Here is a 23022-nt window from a genome sequence, read left to right on the forward strand (position 1 = left end):
AGTATTGGGGAACAAATAAAAACCCTTCCCACTTAATTAATGATGTCTTTGCACACTATAAAGTTTTATCCTCTTGAACACAACTTTTTAATAAAAAAATCACAACTGGACTGCACGAAGAGTGGAATTGAAAACGCACTATCAAGAGTAACAATTAATATGAAATCTAGAAAAACGAGCGCATAATAGCAAACGCTAGAACATCTCCCATAGAGGATTTGGTGCCATCTTGCACAAAGCCCTCCTTTTAAGTGAATGGCCTGTGATAAAAGACAGAGGCCAAAGTTAGGAAACAGAATGTAAAAAAAATCTGACCCCACATGACAAGTATAATGAGCGACTCATAAAGCTACTTAGTTGCTGCTAAAATATGAACTTGTTAAACGGAATTTGGTAATGCCACTGGCACAACATGTGAAAACAAAATGTCTGGGCTCAAGAAGAAGTGTATCGGTGAAGCACACAGATTTATTTATTCATTTATTACTTGGTTGGAGCTTGACAGCGTACTTAAGAATATGTGATGTTCACATAACTTAACCGTCTAACACAGCAAAAACTAAGATCCCTTGAAGTACATGTAAATATGTAGGAGATGTACATAAAAGATCCAATAAGTAAAGGCTCATGCAGAGTAAAAAAAAAAAATTCTCCACACCATTTAACATGCTTTTCCTTTATAGAATATTGGCATAAAAAAATAAAGAAAGTGAAAAAATTATGTTTGGTGCTGGATGAACCACACACTCCTGACTACAACAACATGACGCCTCACGACTGGGATAAACTGAAAACACAATTTCCAGAAAAATAGAAGATTGGGCCAATTTTCACACAGCACTTGTGGGGCAACACCAATTTTATTTTGTGTTTTACAGGTGAGCTAAAACAAAAAAAGATCAAAAAATGATTAAAAAAAAATTGTAAATCCACCTTTTATTTTTGTTTAATCTGGATATTTTTAGGATTTTCGTTTTTTCAAAGGCTACTTGACCACACAAATTTAAGTACATCTTAAACAGGAAAAATTACTGAGAGAGTAAAACAAAAAATTTAATTGGTGCAGCCTTATGTGAATGTAATGACCATGGGAACTAGCAATGTTGGCATGGTGTCACCACGGTGGTTATGTGCATGTAACATTGGGAGTCCTTCATGCAAGCAGGTCCCGGGTATGAAAATGAACTTGAGATCTTGATACTGCAGATTTCAATCACAACAGCCAATCACAGGTACACAACCGAGATCAACAGCTTTGATCTGTCAAGATATCAGGGTCTTGTGTTGTTCTTTCTTTCAGGGAACTGTGTGATACCATCATCAGTGTTTTTATTTCCTGTTTTCAATCTTTTTCCTAAATTTGGTAAAACCGTCACCTCTGGTGAGTCAGTTTTCAATGATTCACTTAAAATCCAAATCACACCTACACTTACCACTCCTTACGATAACCTGCACGTGAAAAATCACAACTAATCGTCGTACAATGGGAAATCTTCTTGAATCTGAAGTCACCGCCAGCAATCGTTTGATGACTGGAATGGTCTCTGATTGATTGGAATGGTCGCAGATCTTCATGCACATGTTACGATAAACTACGACCTACATTATTATGACTATAAACATTTATTGGTCACAGTCAATATGGGTGTAACTGCAAGTCAATGTTCTGAGGTTTGTTTGGATATTAAATTGGGAATCCTACTGGAAAAACTATCCTTCAGCATCAATAGCAATGTGTTATGAAATGTATTTGCTTTTAAGATTTTGAAATTTTTGTGGAGAAAATTTAGGTTACCTTTAATATGCCTTGTATGCGGGTATTAAGCTCGACCTATTGAACGCCTGATATCACAGATCAAAGCTATTCAACTCCAAATGTGGAACACAGGGTACGGCAGGGGGAGGGGGTGTGGGTGTGGTCACCCAGACGTACACTGAACATGGTAGTTCATCTGTCCCACGGGATTCATCGGCCCCATCCTGCCCATGGGCGGCATGGCGTTCATCTGCGCCTGCGACATGGGCGTCATCGGGGAAGACGTCATTGGGGTCATGGGACCGTGGCTTAGAGGGGTCATGGGCGAGTGGTTCATGGGGGTCATGGGGCCTTGGTTTATTGGGGTCATGGGGCTCTGGTTGACCGGAGTCATTGGGGGCTGAGACATAGGAGTCATTCTGCCGGCGTTCATGGGTGTCATGGGGCCCTGGTTCATAGGTGACATTTGCGTGGTTGGCATGGGTGTCATAGGAGCGCGTTGCTGCATGGGGCTCATGTGTGTGGCCATCTGAGCCTGACTTACATACGCCACCCGCTCCATCGTCCTCGACTGACAGCATGACAAGGGAGAGAAGCAGAAGAACAGTTGTGAGGAATAAACAGAGAGATGGGAGAAAGATCCAACAGAGATTTGGACACCTGTTATGCCCTCCAATAACCTACACTCTGTGCGGCCATTTTTTCAGAAAGCCCACAACCTTGTGTATTCAATAAAGACAGCATTAACAAAAACAATTGTTGGTGTCTAATATTAAAATGCAGGAAAAAACCTAAGTCATTTATTTTCAAGTACCACAAACAAGCCTAGTACATGTACTTGCTTCTTTCTGGACACTTGTACAGGCTCTCTCTATATTTGTTTAGGGAAACTGATGTACATGTAAAGGCAAAAAAAGATGAGTACTTAAGGTTAATGTTGGAAAATTAATAAACCTACCTAAAGCCAAACCCAAGATTCTCACAGGAACACCTGGCATGATGCTTCACTCATTCACAGTTTCACACCCACCTAAGAGGTGCCTGGGCTCCATACTCCATGCCAAGTTTATGTATGTACAGGTATGTTTTGGGCTTTTTATGTTGTTATTACCAATTTTCCAGTCATATGATATATGTACATACACTGTGTCTTCTCGCGGCAGGGCGACTCTAAGCCGCCAAGTGCAGCTACCACCAAAAGGTGACGCCAAAGTCACCAGACATACATGACACCCAACCTTATCATACCAGGCCAACCAGTCCTGTTTCCTTGCTCTAATCTCTCAATGCTCAGCCAGGCAGCAACAAGTACCATTTTTAAAATCTTTATCACGACCTGAATTGGGTTTGAATCCAGGTCTCCTGACTTTGAAGCAACTTAGGCCACCAAAGCGGACCCATGCCAAGTGATGTAGTACCAATATACTAGTACCACCTTGTTTATGAGGACCTGTCCCCTAATGAATTTGGCACTGCACTGAGTAATGACAGATTACAGGCAGAGCTGTACCAGAGGTATAATTCACTGTTGTTACTAAAACCTAAAGGTATTACCAGTAGTTGAATGGAGAAGTCAGTTCAATTGTTCCATCTGAGGCTGTCAGTAAAAATACGTCGGTTGGGTTTTTTTTTTTTAGGGATTTTGGTAAAATATCTCATTTTAATTGTCTCTCAATGTTAATTTCTTTAAAATGCCTACATTTTTAATCAGAGAGAAGAACAGAAAAGAACTCCCTGCGACAACATTTTTTCTGATGGAGTAAGGCCATGGTCAACAAAGAATTTTTAATAGATGGCCTGATAGCAATGTAACTTGTCCATTCAGGAATAAATATCAGTTAGTAAAATTGAAGCAAATATCATCTAAACTTAACATTTCAGGAATACAACTCAGACAGTCCACCTTCCTGACGATAGACAAGATTAGCCTGCACCCTCAAGGGGAACTCACTGAGTCGTCTGTGGCGTGATGGTCCTCAAATAAACCGCCCTGCATGTGGGGCTGATGGGAAGGGTGGCCAAGGTCGGGGCTTGAATATTCACTGATGGACGGCTCAGACATCTCTTCTGTGGGAGCTCTGAAAAAACAGAACAGGAAATTGTGTTATAGATCGAAGAACAGACTGTATATTAGACAGACAAGGGGATTGGGTGTTAGACAGAGGAGAAAACTGTGTTTTAGACAGAAAAGGCAACCGTGTTTCAGACAGAAGAGAAAACTGTGTTTTAGGTAAAAGAGGAGACTATGTTTTAGACAGAAGAGAGGACTGTATATTAGACAGAAGAGGGGATTGTAGTCTAGACAGAAGAGGAGACTGTGTTCTAGACAGAAGAAGTGACTGTATACTAGACAGAAGAGGGGGTTGTAGTCTGACAGAAGAGGAGACCGTGTTCTATACAGAAGGAGTGACTGTATATTAGACAGAAGAAGGGATTGTAGTCTAGACAGAAGAGGAGACTGTGTTCTAGACAGAAGAAGTGACTGTATATTAGACAAAATAGGGGGTTATGTTTTAGACAGAAGAGGAGACCATGTTCTAGACAGAAGAAGTGACTGTATATTAGACAGAAGAAGGGATTGTGTTTTAGACAGAGGAGGGGACCGTGTTCTAAACAGAGGAAGTGACTGTATATTAGACAGATGAAGGGATTGTGTTTTAGGCAGAAGGGATTGTGTTTTAGACAAAAGAGGAGACCGTGTTCTAGACAGAAGAAGTGACTGTATATAAGACAGAAGAAGGGATTGTGTTTTAGACAGAAGGGATCGTGTTTTAGACAGAAGAGGGGGTTGTGTTTTAGACCCAAGCAAGGATTGCGTTTTAGACAGAGGGGGCTGTGTTTTAGAAAGAAGAGAGGACCTAGACAGGTCACGTAAATTTTACATGTACCTTTTCACAAGACCCAGTTAAGACTTAAGTTACCAAACAGTCCTAAAAAGTTTGAAGTGTAACTGATGCTGACACTGATGCAGACACTGATGAAGCACTCTGTGACTTACAGGTTTCCCATCCTGCTCTGCCGACTGTAGTTAACCTCTGACCTCCGCTGAAGTTCTCGCTGATGTTGCTGGCTCGCCATCCAGGACATCTGTGACATCTGAGACATCGCCATGCCACTGTAAATACAGATTCATGTCAGCATGCATAAATACCTACTACAAATGTACATACATGCTTCTCAGGGTTAAAGGCTGCTTCCACAACGCTGCTTTTTTTTGATGTCAAAATCTGAAATATTATTTTAAAACATATTTTTTGCTTCTGCATAAGAAAATTTTGTTATCTTCACACAAAGGTGTCAAAATTCAACTTACAGTATGAAAAAACATCACGATGAAATTTTAGATTTCAATAAAGTTGAAAATGGCGTCGTGGGATCGGCCCCTGAAAGATTTTCGCACATTCTAAATACATGTACATGAAATATAAAAGAGCTATTCTGGTATATGGGAAGATCTGCCAGTAACCTGCGGATGATGGTCTTAGGATGGTCTGCTCAGTGTTCTCTCAGACTAATGCTGGCATCCATCATACATATTAAGGTCAAATTCAGGAGACCCGGAATCAAACCCAGTTAGGGTCATACAGAAGACTTTAAAACTTGTACTTGTTGCTACCTCACTTGGTGCTCACCACTGAGATGTTAGAGCAAGGAAACAGGACTGGTTGGCCCGGTATCAGTATAATGTGATTGGGTGGAGTGTCATGTCTGCATTCTGTGGCATACTTCAGTGGTGGGAGCACTCTGGCGGCATGGTCTCGCCCTGCCCCAAAAAGTCACAATGTATGTGCAACACCTAATGACTCTCCATTGTCACATGTATACATACTAAAGTTAAACATCATTTACATTAGAAAAAATAAATAAATAGATAAATCAATAAATGTACCTGACCTAAAAGTTTATGCATGTGTCATGTAACCATACATTGTATGTTTATAGTTGTACATTTCCTAGCGCTAGGGGGGGCCTCCGTGGCTCAGTTGGTTAGCGCGGTAGCACAACGTAATGACCCAGGAGTTCTCTCACCAATGCGGTCGCTGTGAGTTCAAGGCTCTTGCTGGCTTCCTCTCCCGCCGTAAATGGGAAGGTCTGTCAGCAACCTGCGGAGGGTTGTGGGTTTCCCCCGGGCTCTGCCCGGTTTCCACCCACCATAATGCTGGCCGCCGTCGTACAAGTGAAATATTCTTGAGTATGGCGTAAAACACCATCAAATAAATAAATAAATAAATCCTAGCAATAGGACCAGGACTAATGGGTGATTGTTGGCAGACATTCTGCTGTTTATGAGCTGTGATTATCATGTATATATTAACTGCTTGCTGGAGGATTTGTGGTCTTGATACCAGAAGAGTATCAACCTCCTGATCAATATTGATCAACCTATCAATATTCCAGGCCGATTGGAAAACAACGTAAAGTCAAGTTAAGGACTGTAGCGTAACTCAGGTCTGAAGTATTTGTACATACGAGTAAGCTGCCGCCATTTATTGTAACATTTTTTATTATTATTATATATATATATATATATCCTGTGCATTGCAATTTGTTGTTTAAATCATCATTTTCTTTCTTGATTTAGTAAATTGTTAAACCAACCATTTGAGTGGTTGAGAGTGTTACTCTGTTTGACCCAGGTTAGCCTTGTTATCGGGAATTGATTTTGGTTCATTTTACTGATACTTTAACCCATGTCTAACTTTTTGCCTAATTTTGACTTCTTGCTTGTTTGGAAGCAATGATGTCTGTTTTATTAATTTATTTATTTTAGTTTTACGCAGCACTCAAGATTATTTCACTTATACGACGGCAGCCAGCATTATGGTGAGAGGAAACCGGGCAGAGCCTGGGGGAAACCCATGACCATCCACAGGTTGCTGTCAGACCTTCCAACATTTAATACATGCTGTTTATACATGTACATACTGAGATAAGGGAAACAACTCCCACTGAGTGGATATTTCTGTTGGCTTCGGGTTAACTTCACCAAGAGTTGACACATCGTCTGGTTATGCAAAACTTCACGCCACAAAAAGAGACTCTCTACAGAGTTACTTTTTATCATAAGCAGAAAGTGAAAGAAAGGTACTGATTAGTGGCTGGTGAAACTCACTGCTTGATGTACTGCTTTAACATGGAGGATAAGTTGTGTTAATAGAATTTGATTCCCAGATATAATTCTGAGCCGAAAAAACAAAAAAAAAAATAAATCCTCCTTAACATACTTAGATTGATTGATTTGTGCTTTATGTCACATGAGCAATATCTCACCTTAACCACAACGAACACAACACTTGTAGACATGACATGTAAACCACAGTGCCCAGATAAGTCACCTTCTACGATAAGCTTTTCTACACAACTAGGACCCTGTTCTTTTTGACACCCACGGCTCCATGGGGGCCTTTAGCCCTTATCCTCTGGGGACAAGCCATAACAGGCAAGAGTATGGAGGTCAACGTCATACTTAATGCAGCGGAGATAGATTTCTATAGCACTTTTTTTAGACCCCCTCCCAGTAAAACACCAACGCATGAGAGTGAAATAAATGGGGGTTTATGGGTTTGGGCTGCAGGCCCTCGACAGCCGATGACCCTGTGTTGCCGGAAACAATTTCGTCATGATACAGAGGTCATCATTTAAAACAAAGAGTGATTACTGAAACTCCCCTCCATTAATTTGCAAGCGATGCTGTCTAATTTAATGTCTAAGTTTTAAGCATATTTATTACATTAGTGCATAAATTGCAAATTGTTAACATTCATTTTATGTGATAGAACAACATCAATCCATATTTGATTGTACGGCATAAAACACCAATTAAATAAATAAATATTTAATTGAAAGAGAGGACTGTCAAGCATGTATCTGCAGATCTTTCAGGTGACCTTGTACTTCCTGAGCATTTTAAATACCACACTCGCTGACGTATAGCTGCCATTTGAAGCACACGTGTTAAACTTATTACAGAGTGTACAGAAAAGTACTGAAGGTGTTTGCTGGGTATTCTCAGTTCATTCACCTTAAAGAGCGACCCATCGAAAATCAGCACAAGGAGTTGTTGTTAATTTGGGCTTCTGTACAACTGATGCCTGGGACATCCAGCTGGCTGCGAATTTTTAATATCTACATTCATGGGGCTTCTAGAAATCTCTTAATTTTATATCTACTTACTTCACTGATTGGTCTTTTAGACCGGATTCAAGAACGTAATCACTTACACAATGGCGGCCAGCATTATGACAGGACACTGGGCCTGCAAACCCAGAACCATCCACAGGTTGCTGCCAGACCTTCCCACATACATCCATAATTTAATAAAATCGTCTAATTCCTCAATCATTTTGCATATGAATGGGTAATTTTCAAGGTGATTTATACACCTTTTTAGTATAATTTTAGAGACAAAACCACCTTTGTTGGATGGCTAATTTCAAAATGTTACAGAAAGTACAATTCTGTTGTCTACACAAAATAATGCTCTTAACAGAATATGCCCGACATCAACATCTTTCAAAGAAAATTGACCAATTACAGAAGAAAAGCCTCAAAGCAGGATATTTAAGTGAGCATTCCACAATTTAACAAATATTACACTTTTCTCCCAAGCACAAATTTTCAACGCATCAGCTACAACTTACGGGTCCTCAAAGTCTTTTTCTGAGCCCTGCTCTGAGCTGATACTTTGCTCATCCTCTAGCCGTCGCTGTTTAGACAACTGAGGCTGGCCAACCATGCCAGCAGGAGGTTCTCCGTCCTTCTTTACTTCCCCACTGGTTATCATCATGCACTGTCAAGGAAAACGAGGTTCAGGTACCATATATGTTCACTGATACTGTTCAAAAGTCCATTCAGATTCATAACTTTGAATTTATTCGAATTATCCTATTTCACCAAACGTTTTGCTTATAAAAACAGTGAATTGCAGCTGTATGTTTTTTTATAACAGATCAGGATTAACTCATTACTTGCTTCCCAATAATAACAATTTCTTTGGCGATAGGCCTCATTCAAGACATGGAAATAATTTTAAATCTGTTGCAAGATAAAAATGGCAAATCTTCCATTTCACATTGCAATGTTATCACATGACAGTTTTTGTCCTGTAACTTGTGACAACACTACTGATGGCAAGACATCGTCACTGTCTGACTGTTTATCTCTAGACTTTCCACAGACTCTGTTGGTTTCTTGCACTTATCTATTTTAACTCCATATTTTTACTTCTGTTCACTTTCCTGGAGGAGGTAAACTGGTTTGTAGTACATGTGACTACACAGCACTAGTCCCGCTGTCATCATGCTTACAGCGCTACCTAACAAAATCAACATGTCAAAGACACCAGACATAATATCCCATTCAGCTACAAGGCAGAAACCTGCAGATTTCTCTGAATGTTGGAGATAAAACAAAGATGCTAAAAATTACATGTACCAATCTTAAGCTCAGCATACAAGGGAGCATAAGTTACAATTAGATTTGTGGTTGTGTCCTAAGCTCTCATGTATGCCAACCTTTTAATCCTTAGCATGACGTAGCTTGGATTTGAACTTTTGTATATTATGCTAAGGCTTTATACAGGCCGATCTTCACACCATTTGAGGTTAGAACATTTCCTAAGCATACCTGACCCATCTGGTTGTTTCCTCTTCATGCCTCTTGATACTGGTTTGGCTGGAATGGCAGGTCTGAGTGTGATTGGATGAATTTCAGCCTCCCCTTGGACCAAGCTGTTCCGATAGGTCAACAGAGGTTGCCAATCATCACCACGGTTACTAGGCACACCCCCTGACAGACTCTTGTCCAAATAGTTTACCCTGAAAAGTTTAAATACCTTCACACTGTAGTCACTATATACAGAATACAACGCACTAAAACATACCAACTTCAGCACTCATCTTTCTATATTTTCTTTTCAAACCGATGTTAAAATTGGTGATTCATCACACAATGCTGTAAACCAACGTCAAATCTCAAAGGGGTGCCATTCTGTCGTTGTAACTGTTGTGCCTTGTAACATGTATTTTGCTTTGTAGTAAAACCTGTCCAGCTTCACTTTATTTATTTATATGATTGGTGTTTTACACCGTACTCAAGAATATTTCATATATATATATGACGGTGGCCAGTATTATGGTGGGTGGAAACCACAACCATCTTTATTTTTAATATTGCGATTTTCACAAAAGTTCATTAAATAACATTAATACCACATTAATACCATTTAAGTCCAGTGATGACGATTAGAACAGTTATGCGAATTGATATGCAACCTAACGCAAGGATTGCCTTGAAAGGGCTATATATAAAAGGTACGTGTACGAGTTACAATGATCATCTCTGCAAATGTTCATGAATTTGCTTCAAATTGGCTCGGATCAGATATACAGTATGCAACAAACATGTGGGCAGACAGACAAACATGTCCACAACAATTTCCACCCTGAACTGGGCCACATTAATTTACCTCAGGCCTGTTTTGAACTGAAGTCCAAAACTTAAATCTTCCCTAGAAAACAAAATACTTGAAGTTGATCAAATTTGGCTGAAATTGGACTGACACAAAATGGAACCACAGGTCAAAATTATTCGGATTTTATGCATAAGAGCGTAATGTAAAATGTTGAAGCCTGAAACTAATTTGCGAAACAGGCCTCAGTGGAACTACATGAGAGAACCTACACTGTCTTCTTGTCCTGTTTCATCAGCTTGTTGGTGAATTCAGAGAGGATCTCCAAGAACGGCAGGTTTGGTGGCGGATTGTCTGAGGTCGGGGGGTTCTCCTGGCCTGTCAAACTGAACACTATGCCCTCCCTGTAACAGAAAACAAGACAAGATGAAATGAACACTATACCCTCCTTGTAACAGGACAAAATGAACACTATACATTACCTGTAACAGAAAAAGGTGAAATAAACACTATGTCTCTCTATAATAGAAAACAGGACAAGATGAAATAAACACTGTACCGCCCAGTTACAGTTCACAGGAGAAGAGGAAATAAAGACTATACCCTCCCAATAACAGATAACAACACAAGATGAAATAAACACTACACAACCCCTGTTAAAAAAAAGAGATTACATAGACACTATACCCTCACCAAAAACTAAAAAAACATCAAGGGCAAGATGAAATAACACTGATCAAAGGTGCATGACAACCTCTTTGTCGCAGATCAATACATATACTGAGAAAACATTTGGTTGGCACCTTCCCTGTGACTACAAGAGCAGATTCTTACATACACACATGCATGTTGTAAGCTATTTCTTTCTTGCCTAAGGCTGGATTTGAACCCACACCTTGTGGGTCCTACCAATTCCAAAAGTAATTTGGACCTAAGGTGTATATTGTAGTCTACTGATCATTACGGTACTGCCTTTAGGTTGACATTATGCGGGCAGCTCAGCATTTACATGAAAATTAAATTTAATTCATCTACATCACGTTTGGCATAAATCTGCACTAAAATAACTTTCTGACTTGCAGAATCAGTATTATTTTTGTACAGTACTTGTTCATGACAAAATACAATGTACTCACTTATGCAGGGCAGCCACTGCTTCTCGATTTTTCAGCTGGTCTAAACCGAAGGACAGAGCAAACCTCCTCGCCAACTCCTGCAACAACAGCCAACAGTGTCAAGTGTAACAACAGATCTGTCACAATCAAACGTGTTCATCATTTTATCTTGCAGTTCGGTTCTATAGTGCAGAATAACAGATACAGAATATTAAGTAAAATCAAAGACGTGCATTTCAAAGATATCAATATTCCCAATTATACTTTCATGACATTACATGTGTGTATAAACACATATTAAACAGTGATAACAATATTCCTACATGTATATTAGGCTCAACACATCTGCAGCAGACAACATGCAGAAGAGAAAAGGCATCCTTAGAAATACAAGATATTATTTATATACTTATTTGATTGGTGTTTTACGCCAAACTCAGCAATATTTCGCCGATACAACGGCCACCAGCATTATGTTGGTAGGAAATCAACAACCATCTTCAGATTGTTGACACACCTTCCGACGTTCCATCAACTTCTTAAAATTTATATTCTCAATTTTGAAGAGTGTGCTAACATCCCACCTGTGGGTTTCTTTTAGAGGACCACACGTACCCCCACATTGTGAGCATACAAGGACATGTGTACATCAAGATTCTCACCTTAATAGACTGGAAGCTGTCTGACGAGCGGTCAATTGTCTGCTGTTCACTCTGAACGTCCTTGAACATCTGCATTGACAACACACAAAAACCATTCTGTATAGAAAACCAGTATCACACAGCTAACCAGCCATCTTGTTTTCATGTATTAGGAAGCCACATAGAACTGGATACACTATAACAATGTTCTGTATAGAAAACCAGTATCACACAGCTAACCAGATATCCTGTTTTCATGTATCAAGAAATCACACAGAGCTGGATACACTATAACAATGTTCTGTATAGAAAACCAGTATCACACAGCTAACCAGACATCCTGTTTTCATGTATCAAGAAATCGCACAGAGCTGGATACACTATAACATTGTTCTGTATAGAAAACCAGTATCACACAGCTAACCAGATATCCTGTTTTCATGTATCAAGAAATCGCACAGAGCTGGATACACTATAACAATGTTCTGTATAGAAAACCAGTATCACACAGCTAACCAGATATCCTGTTTTCATGTATCAAGAAATCACACAGAGCTGGATACACCATAACAATGTTCTGTATAGAAAACCAGTATCACACAGCTAACCAGACATACTGTTTTCATGTATCAAGAAATCACACAGAGCTGGATACACTATAACAATGTTCTGTATAGAAAACCAGTATCACACAGCTAACCAGATATCTTGTTTTCATGTATCAAGAAATCACACAGAACTGGATACACTATAACAATGTTCTGTATAGAAAGCCTGTATCATACAGCTAACCAGATATTTTCAGATACATAACCAGATGTTTTCATCTCCATACCCAGGAATATTTCACTTATATGACGGCGGCCAGCATTATGGTGGGAGGAAACACTGCAGAGACTGGGGGACACCCATGACCATCCGCAGGTTGCTGGAAGACCTTCCCACGTACGGCTGGAGAGGAAGCCAGCATGAGCTGGACTTGAACGCACAGTGACCGCATGGGTGAGAGGTTCCTGGGTCACTGCGCCACTCCGTGCAAACCACCTCAGCCATGGAGGCCTTGTTCCACTTGTGACCTGTCACATAACTGTGAACCTGTACATAAACGTACCTGTGTCAGACTGAGTACAAGAGTCTTGGCAGTGGCCACTTTGTTGATCTCCCGAGCTTTGCTCAATGTAGCCTTGATAATATCGCCATAATCATTGTAAAACTGAAAATAAATCGCAAAGATTTTAAGCTACACTTTAATGATGTCAAATTCAATCAACACCTTTGAATTTATTTATTTATTTATTTATTTGATTCACTTATATGATGGTGGCAAGCATTATAGATGGAGGAAACTGAGCAGAGCCCACGGGAAACCCACAACCATCCGCAGGTTGTTGGCAGACTTTCCCATGTACGACTGGACAGGAAGCCAGCATGAACATGCGTAAAAGGCTCCTGGGCCATTGTGCTGTTAAGGAGGCACCCTTAACACCTTTGAGAGAATGACCATTAAAATAAAATGACGTTTGCTCTTTTTCATGATAAAACAAATTACTGCATGAATATTTTACACTTTAGTCTGGTTTTGGACGGAACATCAGACAAAATCCTCATGTTTTCATTGGACAGTAATGGTCACATGGAGGATGTGTACATTCCTGTATCCTGCTGCTGATGTCAAATGTGTCAGTGACAACTGCTTCGAATTTGACAACATTGGTCACATTGCCAAAGAGATTCACCTATACATAGCTCTTCTTGGTTGTTTTGCAGGATAAATGTGTTACATGATTACTCAGTGACAGGATACAGAAATAAATGGTGTCAGTCACCATCAGGTTCAGGTGACGCCTCACCCTTGATATGAGTGAGTGAGTGCTTGGGGTTTAACCTCGTACTCAACAATTTTTCAGTCATATGACGACGAAGGAATCATTAGGGTGCATGCACATGTAATGTGCCTCCTTGTTGCAGGACGGATTTCCACCGCTCTTTTATCTAGTGCTGTTTCACTGAGACGACATACCGAAGGCAAGTAAGCCGCACCGCCCGAGCCATTATACTGATACGGGTCAACCAGTCGTTGCACTATCCCCTTCATGCTGAACGCCAAGCGAGGAAGTTACAACTTCCTCTTTTAAAGTCTTAGGTGTGACTCGATCAAGGATTGATCCTGGATCTACCGGTCCCGAAGTGGCCCCCTTGATATGAGGGTTACTGACACCACATATTTCCATATCCTAAGTATGAGGAACACTTTAACTAACATTATCGGCGCTTCCAGTTCCCCTACATCAACATCTTACCCTGATAAAATCATCCTTTTCCAAACGAATGTCAGGCATACAACATGGTGGAGTTTTTTCTATGAAAGTTTGGGATTCAAACACCTCGGATCGAAAAATTCAGATTAAAACTGAATTTTGTGATTGGAAATATTGTCAATGAAAAATTAAATTTCAACTACAGAAATAACAATACTCAATTTTGATACGAATCTTCAAAGAGCATCGCACTCTACATTCAATCTTTAGCAGTGAGAAAAATGGGTGAAAACTGAATACCTATTTTAAAAGGCAGTCTGTGAATTGAAGCAGTCTCTTTTAAACTCCCAAGAAATCTCATTTCTGAACTTGGCTTTATAAAATTTTGACGTCACGAATTCCTATAAGCTGCCTGACAGGGCGGGTGAATGATAATTTAGTTAACTGTATATCAGGCTCTTTCTATCCTTTATTGCTTTTATGCCGATCACCATGCCACAACAGTGTACTTATTTATTGCTGACAGACTTTCTCATGTACCATGCAGGAAGCAAGCATGAGCTAGACTTGAACTCATAGCTATCACACTGGGTCATTGTTCTGCATTAGCAAGCTAACCGCTAGGCCTTGGAGGCCCTAAGCGGCAGTCTACAGTTCGAGACTAACCTTCATGTAGTGTTTGAACATCTCAGCCGCCGTGCGAATGTGGACAATGTTGTAGACGATGAGTTTACAGAATGAAGCCAGGAAATTCCTCTTCTTGTGCAGTTCTTCAATCTTCACATTTTCATCGAGATCATCTGAAGCAGTAGACAAAATCAGCCGATGTAGAGGAAAACCAAATTATTAGCACAGTGGAAGACAGGAAAGCTAACTTGATCTAATTTACCATTACACACCCATAAAGATTATCTCACGAGAACCAAAACCTAACGTGGAGCAGATTAGCAGGCAATAGGATGAAGGTTACATGTGCACGAACTGTAAGCAAAAACCTGACGTGGAGCAGATTAGCAGGCAATAGGATGAAGGTTACATGTGCACGAACTGTAAGCAAAAATCTGACGTGAAGCAGAATAGAAGGCAATAGGATAATGGTTACATGTGCACGAACAGTATGCAAAAACCAAAAATCCCAAAAGTGCAATGTATACAACATTCACTCAAAAGTAAAACAAAAATTCAGTGACCGACCAAGAGGCAGACAGATACATCTACATATAGATGGTTAGACAGACCCACAAGCAGACAGACACACAAGCAGACAGACAGACAGACACACAAACAAACAGACACACATGCAGACAGACAGACAGACCTTACAAGTACACAAAATGGATACAACATTTACCCAAAATTAAAAAAAATTCAGTGACCGACTGACCAACAAGCAGACAGATAAATCTACATACAGATGGTCAGACAGGCACACAAGCAGACAGACACACAAGCAGACAGACACACAAGCAGACAGACAGACATTACAAGTACACAAAATGGATACAACATTTACCCAAAAGTAAAAAAAAAAATTCAGTGAATGACTGACCAACAGGCAGACAGATAAATCTACATACAGATGGTCAGACAGACACACAAGCAGACAGACAGACAGACAGACAGACAGACAAACAGACACACAAGCAGACAGACAGACAGACAAACCAGACATACCATCGTCATCCTCCACAAAAACTTTGTCTGTGAGGAAGCCACTAAGCTGGCCCTGCAGATTTTTGTCAGACTCATACACTAGGCACTTAAGCAGAGGATTTGTCTCCGCTATCTGCTTGCTGAACACCACCAACAAGTCACAGATAGTGATGAATGCCTGCAAACCGAAACAACCAAGAAGCGACTGAATCAAATGAGACTGTAACCACGAAATATACCATGATAATTTAAACGTTTCCATGGAAATATGCACCCATTTGTTCAATTTGGAGAATGTAGCAATTTCTTTCTGGACAAACAATTTAATTTTTCAGGTGCTCAATAACATGTTGTTTTAATTCCAAAATCTTTTTGCATATGAATGAGCAACTTTCAGGGCAATTATATACACCTTTTATAATTTTAATATAGGAGACAAACTACATTTTATGAGATTCGCAAGAAGTATAATTTTATCAGCTTATAAAGAATAATGCTCTCAGTATATGTGTGAGTAAGCATTTTGTGAGCATGAGAGAAGGTTGAAGAACAACATTAAAGGAGGTGATTTAAAAATTCGAATTTTGGCAAGAAATATCAAAAATTGAGACAACATTTTTTCTTTTGAATCTATACCGCTTTGCATTTCTTAAGTTACATGTCCATTTTTTTTATTATATCTTACACTAAATGAACGAACAAAGAAGCAATTGAATAAAATAAGAGGGTAATCTGGAAATGAAATCCATTAATTTAAATATTTTTAAGCATTTCCGTTAACACTGTTCTACTCTACAGATTCTAAAACTCTGAATTCCCTGAGTTACCTCTTCGTCTACCCTGTTGACTGGGTGGAACAGCAACTCCTGAGAGTGCCTCATTAACTGTTCTAACCTCTTCTTCAACAGGAGCACCTCATTCTGAAGAGAAAATAAAAATATTTAAACATCCTGGACAACGAGTCTCACTTACTTTTCTTAGATATCTTTTTTTTAGTATTAATACCAAAACTATTTAATACTGACATGGAAATTTTTGCTACACACTGGGACACTCTTAAGTATAAAGCTAATGAAATCTGTGTAGGAAATCAATCCCATTAAATATTACTGTAGATTCTGCAATACTTGCACATACAGTTAAATAACTGTAAATTACTGTTTAGTTACCTCACATAGTACATTCTGTAAGATGGTATGTAAGCTATGTCCCACCTGGTGTCCTTAGCACCAGACAGTGTGAGCAAAGACAATTGTCCTTCTAATCTTATAGCATAGGAAAATGCCTCTTTTAGAATCGCTGTCAGCAATGAAGTATTTGTTACCTTTGTATAATTTTTAGCTCTCCAGATAATCTGAGTTTTTCTGTAAAGCTTAAGTGGTGTGGTGTTGTTTTTTTTTTGTACAACCATAGCTTGCTGCTCCCTGACAGAGTAGCAAACAAACATGGAGCTTTTTTCGTAACTGTCAACATGGAGTGGCCATTTTGTTTTTGTCTACACTAGAGCGTTCACGAGATTTCCAACTTGGGGCCGTTTTATGGAATGCTACACTGACCTTGTCCGGGCTGGCTTCACCGTCAACTTTCTGCAGGTACCAGAGCACAGCCATGGAGCAGGCCGCGATTGACTTACAGACAACCTGGTAACAAATAACAACATAAGATAACGGTTATATTTCTTGATGTATCTGATTCTTGCTAAATGCCATGCTCAAGGCATTTTTCACTTTATTTATTTATTTATTTGATTGATGTTTTACGCTATACTCAACAGTATTCACTTATACGGCGGCGGCCAGCATTATGGTGGCAGGAAAGCAGGTTGCTGCCAGACGTTCATACGTACGGCCGGAGAGGAAACCAGCATAAGCTGCACTTGAACTGACAGCGACTGTATTGGTGAGAGGCTCCTGGGTCATTGCGCTGTGTGGCATGCCAACTGCTTCATTTCACGTACGACTTTGGTCAGTTTTGAGGGTGAAGGAAATTGCAAAGTCCAGGACAAACCATCACCCTTTGAAGTGTGCCCTCAGCACAAGCTGGACTTGAACTCACAGCAACTGCATTGGTGAGAGACTCCTGGGTCATTACGCTGCATTAGCGCACTAATCAACAGCCCACAATTATGAATATTTGCATGATATAAAGTCATTTTTGTGATGACATGCCCTCAATTTGAGGTCATCATTCTTATTTTGAGCTTTAAAAACTGTGCGAATGACCAAACATTTTGAGCCCTGGAGTAAGATGTGACCATTTCTTCTCACCTCCTCGGGTATAGCATTGTTCTCACTGGCTGTCCTGACGATGTGGAAGAGGTCATCCCATAGATTCCAGCTGGATAGGTTGTGACAGCTGCCAATCAAAAACATACACATGATATAGAACACAGATACAAGGAAGACAGATTTAATTCTCAACTTCGCGAACACTAAATTTAAAGCACAGAATTCCAGTTTACAAGCGAGAACATCTCTCTTCGTAACAATCAGAAAATTACACGTGAAATAAAAGATTCATATGAGGAAGACAAATTTAATGTAGAGATTAGTGCACAGAAAATTTTTGTGTTTATTCATGTGATTGGTGTCTCACACTGTACCCAAGAATATTTCATGTATACAACAGCCAGCATTATGGTGTGTGGGAATCAGGCAGAACCCATGACCCCCAGAGACTTCAAAGCGTGCAAGTAGTTCTGTCAAATCTGTAGATACATGGGCACTACCAGAAATTACTGATGGGGGTACTAAAATTCACTCCATCATCCTTCAGCATATGTTCACAGAGACAGATAACAGGCACAGTAGGACAATATGATCGCTCAATATTGATGAGTGTGTTGGGGGGCCTCCGTGGCTCAGTTGGTTAGCACGCCAGCGCAGCGTAATGACCCAGAAGCCTCTCACCAATGCGGTCGCTGTGAGTCTAGCTCGCGCTGGCTCCCTGTACGGCCATACATGGGAAGCTCTGTCACCATCATGCAGGTCGCCATCGTATAAGTGAAATACTCTTGAGTTCGGCATAAAACACCAATCAAATAAATAAATACTGATGGGTGTATAAAGAAATCCCACTATCACCCTTCAGCTGTTTCCCATTTAACACTCACTTGTAAAAAGCATAGATTCTCTTCAGGCTAGCCACCAGGGTAAATGTGTCGTCATCGTCTGGCTGCTCCCCCTGAAAACACAGAAATTCATCTGAAATACATGTAGTTTTCTTGGCCCACAAGCTGACACACTCATTTCCAGAGCAATGACAGCAGATTCATTATAACCTGCATTTAAATCTCTTTTAACCGCATTAAGTTCACAAGACAACAAGAAGAGGGTTACAACTGACAAGCAGAAAGAATACGCTACAACAGACAGCTTGTTTGCAGCATCCAATTTGTCCTTTTATATGGAGCAGTGCTTTACACTTATTAGAGGATATACTGCTGAGAAATAAGAGAAAATTTCCAACTGCTGCAACATCCCATGTACGGGATTTTGTATCATCTAGCACTTAGAACCCTTGGTATGTCAGTAGCAAATACTCATTCAAATATTCACCCCCAAAGATAAAACGACCCAACTTACACAAATTTATTTTTCTCTCACCTCAGCAAAGAAATCCTGCATGGCTTCCTTGAACTTTACCGCCAGACTGTCTATAAGTGTGCTGCGTGCCACATCGCATTTCCCGGCAATTGCAAACTCATCTGAACACAATGACTCGAACACTTTGGAACAAGCTTCCAAAACCTGCATGTCCAACAGATAATCCTTTTATTCACTCAATTATTTGACTTAAAAGTGTTTTTGCACTATACAAAACTTCAACAGTTGGATTTGATTTGATTGGTGTTTTATGTCCCACTCAAGAATATTGCACTTATATGACAGTATTATGGTGGGAGGAAACCAGGCAGTGCCCAGGGAAACTCTTGACCATCCGCAGGTTGCTGCAAGAGCTTCCCACTTACAGCCGGAGAGGATGTGACCATGAGGGCGCAACAGAGGCCCGCTTTCAAGTTAGAAAATCTTACGTTGTTTTTAAAAATTGTATCTGTGATTCCTAAAATGTTGACACAGACATTTAAAAACTGAAATTCATGACTTCTAAACTCAAAATTCATCGCACAAATGTTAATGTTAAATGTTTTTTAAATTAAAATGTTTTTAATGTTAAAGCAATTATTTTTTATTGCATATGCATACTGCCTTCATACCACACAAAGAAGCCACATGACCTTTTTCAATAATGCATTTCTGTTGCAAGAAAACCAAGTAGTAACAAGGTAGGGGAAAAAAACAAGAACGGTCTTCAAACAGTTAGAAACACATGTACCTATATCTTTGGCCGATGCGCAAATACTCAATCCAGCTACATAACACACTCCAATTAACATTCACACAATGTCTGAAACAAAAATTAATGACTTTCCTCGAAATTTTCAAAATTCATGATTTTTTTCATCACTTTCTCTGAAATTTTCAAAATCCATCACTTTTTCATGACAATTCATCACTGGAAAATTTGTTCCCAACTATTCAGGTTTTTTATGACAGTGGCAACCTTTCTCTTACCTCCATGTCTGTGTGCTTTTCCACTATCTCGTGTAGATATCTTAGTAAAGCTTCCAAACTCTGGAAAACAGAAGATTGTAGAGATGTTATTCCAAACTTTCAAACACAATTGTGAATGCTGTAAGCTGTAATATACTGCAGCCACAATCTCCACTTACTAGTATCAACACTGTCGCCACTCCATCACAAGTACATGTAATCACATGTATGCCCCTGGGGCCAATCTTTAGTCCCGTTCCCAATGATCTACTTCCCATTTGGCAACCATAAATGTCCCAACAGGGAATTGATTTCCCAAAATACACACTTGTCAGAGAATAATCTACATGGGCCAATATTTGACCCCTTTCCCAATGGTCTGTTTCCCGGTTTGCAGCCACAAATGTCCCAACAGGGAACTGATTTCCCAAAATACACACTGGTCAGAGAATAATCTACATGGGCCGATATTTGACCCCATTCCCAATGGTCTGTTTCCCGGTTTGCAGCCACAAACGTCCCAACAGGGAACTGATTTCCCAAAATACACACTTGTAAGAGAATAATCTACATGGGCCGATATTTGACCCCATTCCCAATGGTCTGTTTCCCGGTTTGCAGCCACAAATGTCCCAACTGGGAACTGATTTCCCCAAAACATACACTTTTCAGATATCCAACTTGTTTCTTATTCAATGTTTGAAAAGTTGGGGTAAGATATACAGTAATATGAGAAGTGAAGGTTTGTGAATGAGAGTTGATTTTGATCAAGTTGAATATGCTTTTTTTAAATTTTTTTATTTAAAGGGTTTTGAGTTTAATTTTGATTAGCCTAAATATGCATTGACAACTTTCTATTCAAAAGTTTGTGAGTTTGAGTTTGACCAACTTGAACATGTACTGACAAGTTTTTATTCAAAGGATTGTGAGTTTGACTTTGATCAACCTGAATATGAGTTGACAAGTTTTAATTTAAGATTTGTGATCTAGGTTTGTAAGTACCAAGTAATACAGCGCTTACAAATCACAGCTCCATGGTGCACTTTTTTTCACAAAATAATTTAATTTGCATTAAAATTTTGCTTCCAGCTGCTCTGAAATGCTTCCAGTCATCAAAAACGCATTTGTCCCTCGTCACAAGGTTGACGCATTCCCAGAATCCTCTCTTAGAATTCAGCTAGAGTTACCTTTTCCTGGCGACTGGTTGTGTAGATCTCCAGGTCAAAGTATTGAGGAATTTGTAAGAGGTTTGTCACCTTTTCTGCATCCATCAGGTACTGTAACAAGAGATACATAATGTATTAGATATCAAACCACTTTATAAATGTAACAAGGCATTCAGCGAATACCGTTATCTGGCCTGACTGAGCAGTTCATAAAACTGCATAATGTTCAAGTCATGTGATACATTCAAATATTGACTTCCTAAACGAAAAAAATGCAACCCTGTGAATAGCTGAGCAAAATGTTGAGCTATGAGGTAAAAGACTTGGTCTGATATGTAAACCGCTACTGACAATTGGCTATCTAGGTACTATGGGTAGCCACAGCAAACCCTATGATTGGCTATCTGGGTACTATGGGTAGCCAAAGCAAACCCTATGACTGGCTATCTGGGTACTATGGATGGGCACTGCAACCCTATGATTGGCTCTGTACTATGGGTAGCCACAGCAAACCCTATGATTGGCCAAGAACTTTAACCAAACTGGACACCGCCACCGAGAGATTCTGATACCCCTCTCACAATACCCCCCCTTACTATGTAAGGCGAGCTAAAAGGCAATACTGGGGATTTTGCGAAGGACGAGCTAAGAAGGCAATACTGAGGATTTTAGCAAACCCTCAATCAAAGTAAATCTAAGCCAATTTTTGCTATTATTTAAGGGCAGCCCAAATAATTAACTTTCACAAAATATCAGTCTTGACTATGCATGTGATACTGTTCAAAACTGGTAATAAGGTTTCCAAAGTTCATAATGCAGATTGCAATATAATTTTTTCCAAATTTCAATGGTGCGAGTCTGACATTAACAGTAAAGCAACAATTGAGCTATTCTTGGCATTTAGCAGAAAATTAGATTTCATCTGTGAATATGGATTTTTTTGGCAAAAAATCTCCCCCACAGACTTTTTAAGTTTCTATTATGAATTCATGTTACATGGGATAAAATTAGCTTCAAATGTAGCCAGGGAGTATTTTATGGAGAGAGTGAGAAAGGTTTACATGATAACGACCTCTTTTTGTTTCAGAGTACTTGACTTGAAGCTGCGCAGGCATAGCTAACATTTGCTTTCTTGCTCTCATTGCACACCTCAATGTTTACGCTAAGATCTTTGCTGCATCTGAGCATAATCTGCTGAGGACATCTTTAGGCTCAACCCTGCCATGCACAAGAGCTTTTTTAGATCAGCAGTTGTCCCAATGTGCCTACCTACCCTGCAGCTTCTACTCAGACTTTTTGCAATGAGAGACTTTGGGGAAATTTTTTTTTTTTTTCATTTTTTTGTCTCGCATGGCATGGCCAAAATCTCAGTGTGTGATGCTGACCATAGAAAAGTGAGTGGGAAAAGTTTGCATATAGTTTAAATTGACTACATGTATGTAACATGGCATGGACACACTGGTTGGAATT

The 23022-nt window shown here is 39.7% G+C and overlaps 1 protein-coding gene across 1 annotated transcript in view; it reads right to left on the reverse strand.

The window, feature by feature from the left end:
• Nucleotides 1-4754: 4754 nt before the first annotated feature.
• The window catches only part of LOC135479206 (cohesin subunit SA-2-like), a 40273-nt gene continuing 22005 nt past the window's right edge, over nt 4755-23022 (reverse strand). Inside the window, exons 16-31 of the mRNA XM_064758995.1 lie at nt 21574-21663; nt 20408-20467; nt 19439-19582; nt 18946-19016; nt 18101-18188; nt 17390-17473; nt 16661-16753; nt 15855-16011; nt 14847-14980; nt 13034-13135; nt 11944-12012; nt 11303-11379; nt 10439-10570; nt 9383-9573; nt 8398-8546; nt 4755-4871 (exon numbers count right to left, since the gene is read on the reverse strand). Coding sequence (XP_064615065.1) covers nt 8467-8546; nt 9383-9573; nt 10439-10570; nt 11303-11379; nt 11944-12012; nt 13034-13135; nt 14847-14980; nt 15855-16011; nt 16661-16753; nt 17390-17473; nt 18101-18188; nt 18946-19016; nt 19439-19582; nt 20408-20467; nt 21574-21663 — 1572 coding nt within the window. The 3' untranslated portion in view covers nt 4755-4871; nt 8398-8466. The remainder of the gene's footprint in view (nt 4872-8397; nt 8547-9382; nt 9574-10438; nt 10571-11302; nt 11380-11943; nt 12013-13033; nt 13136-14846; nt 14981-15854; nt 16012-16660; nt 16754-17389; nt 17474-18100; nt 18189-18945; nt 19017-19438; nt 19583-20407; nt 20468-21573; nt 21664-23022) is intronic.

Source organism: Liolophura sinensis, chromosome 12 (assembly GCF_032854445.1).
Source record: "Liolophura sinensis isolate JHLJ2023 chromosome 12, CUHK_Ljap_v2, whole genome shotgun sequence".
NCBI classification, from domain to species: Eukaryota; Metazoa; Mollusca; class Polyplacophora; order Chitonida; family Chitonidae; genus Liolophura; species Liolophura sinensis.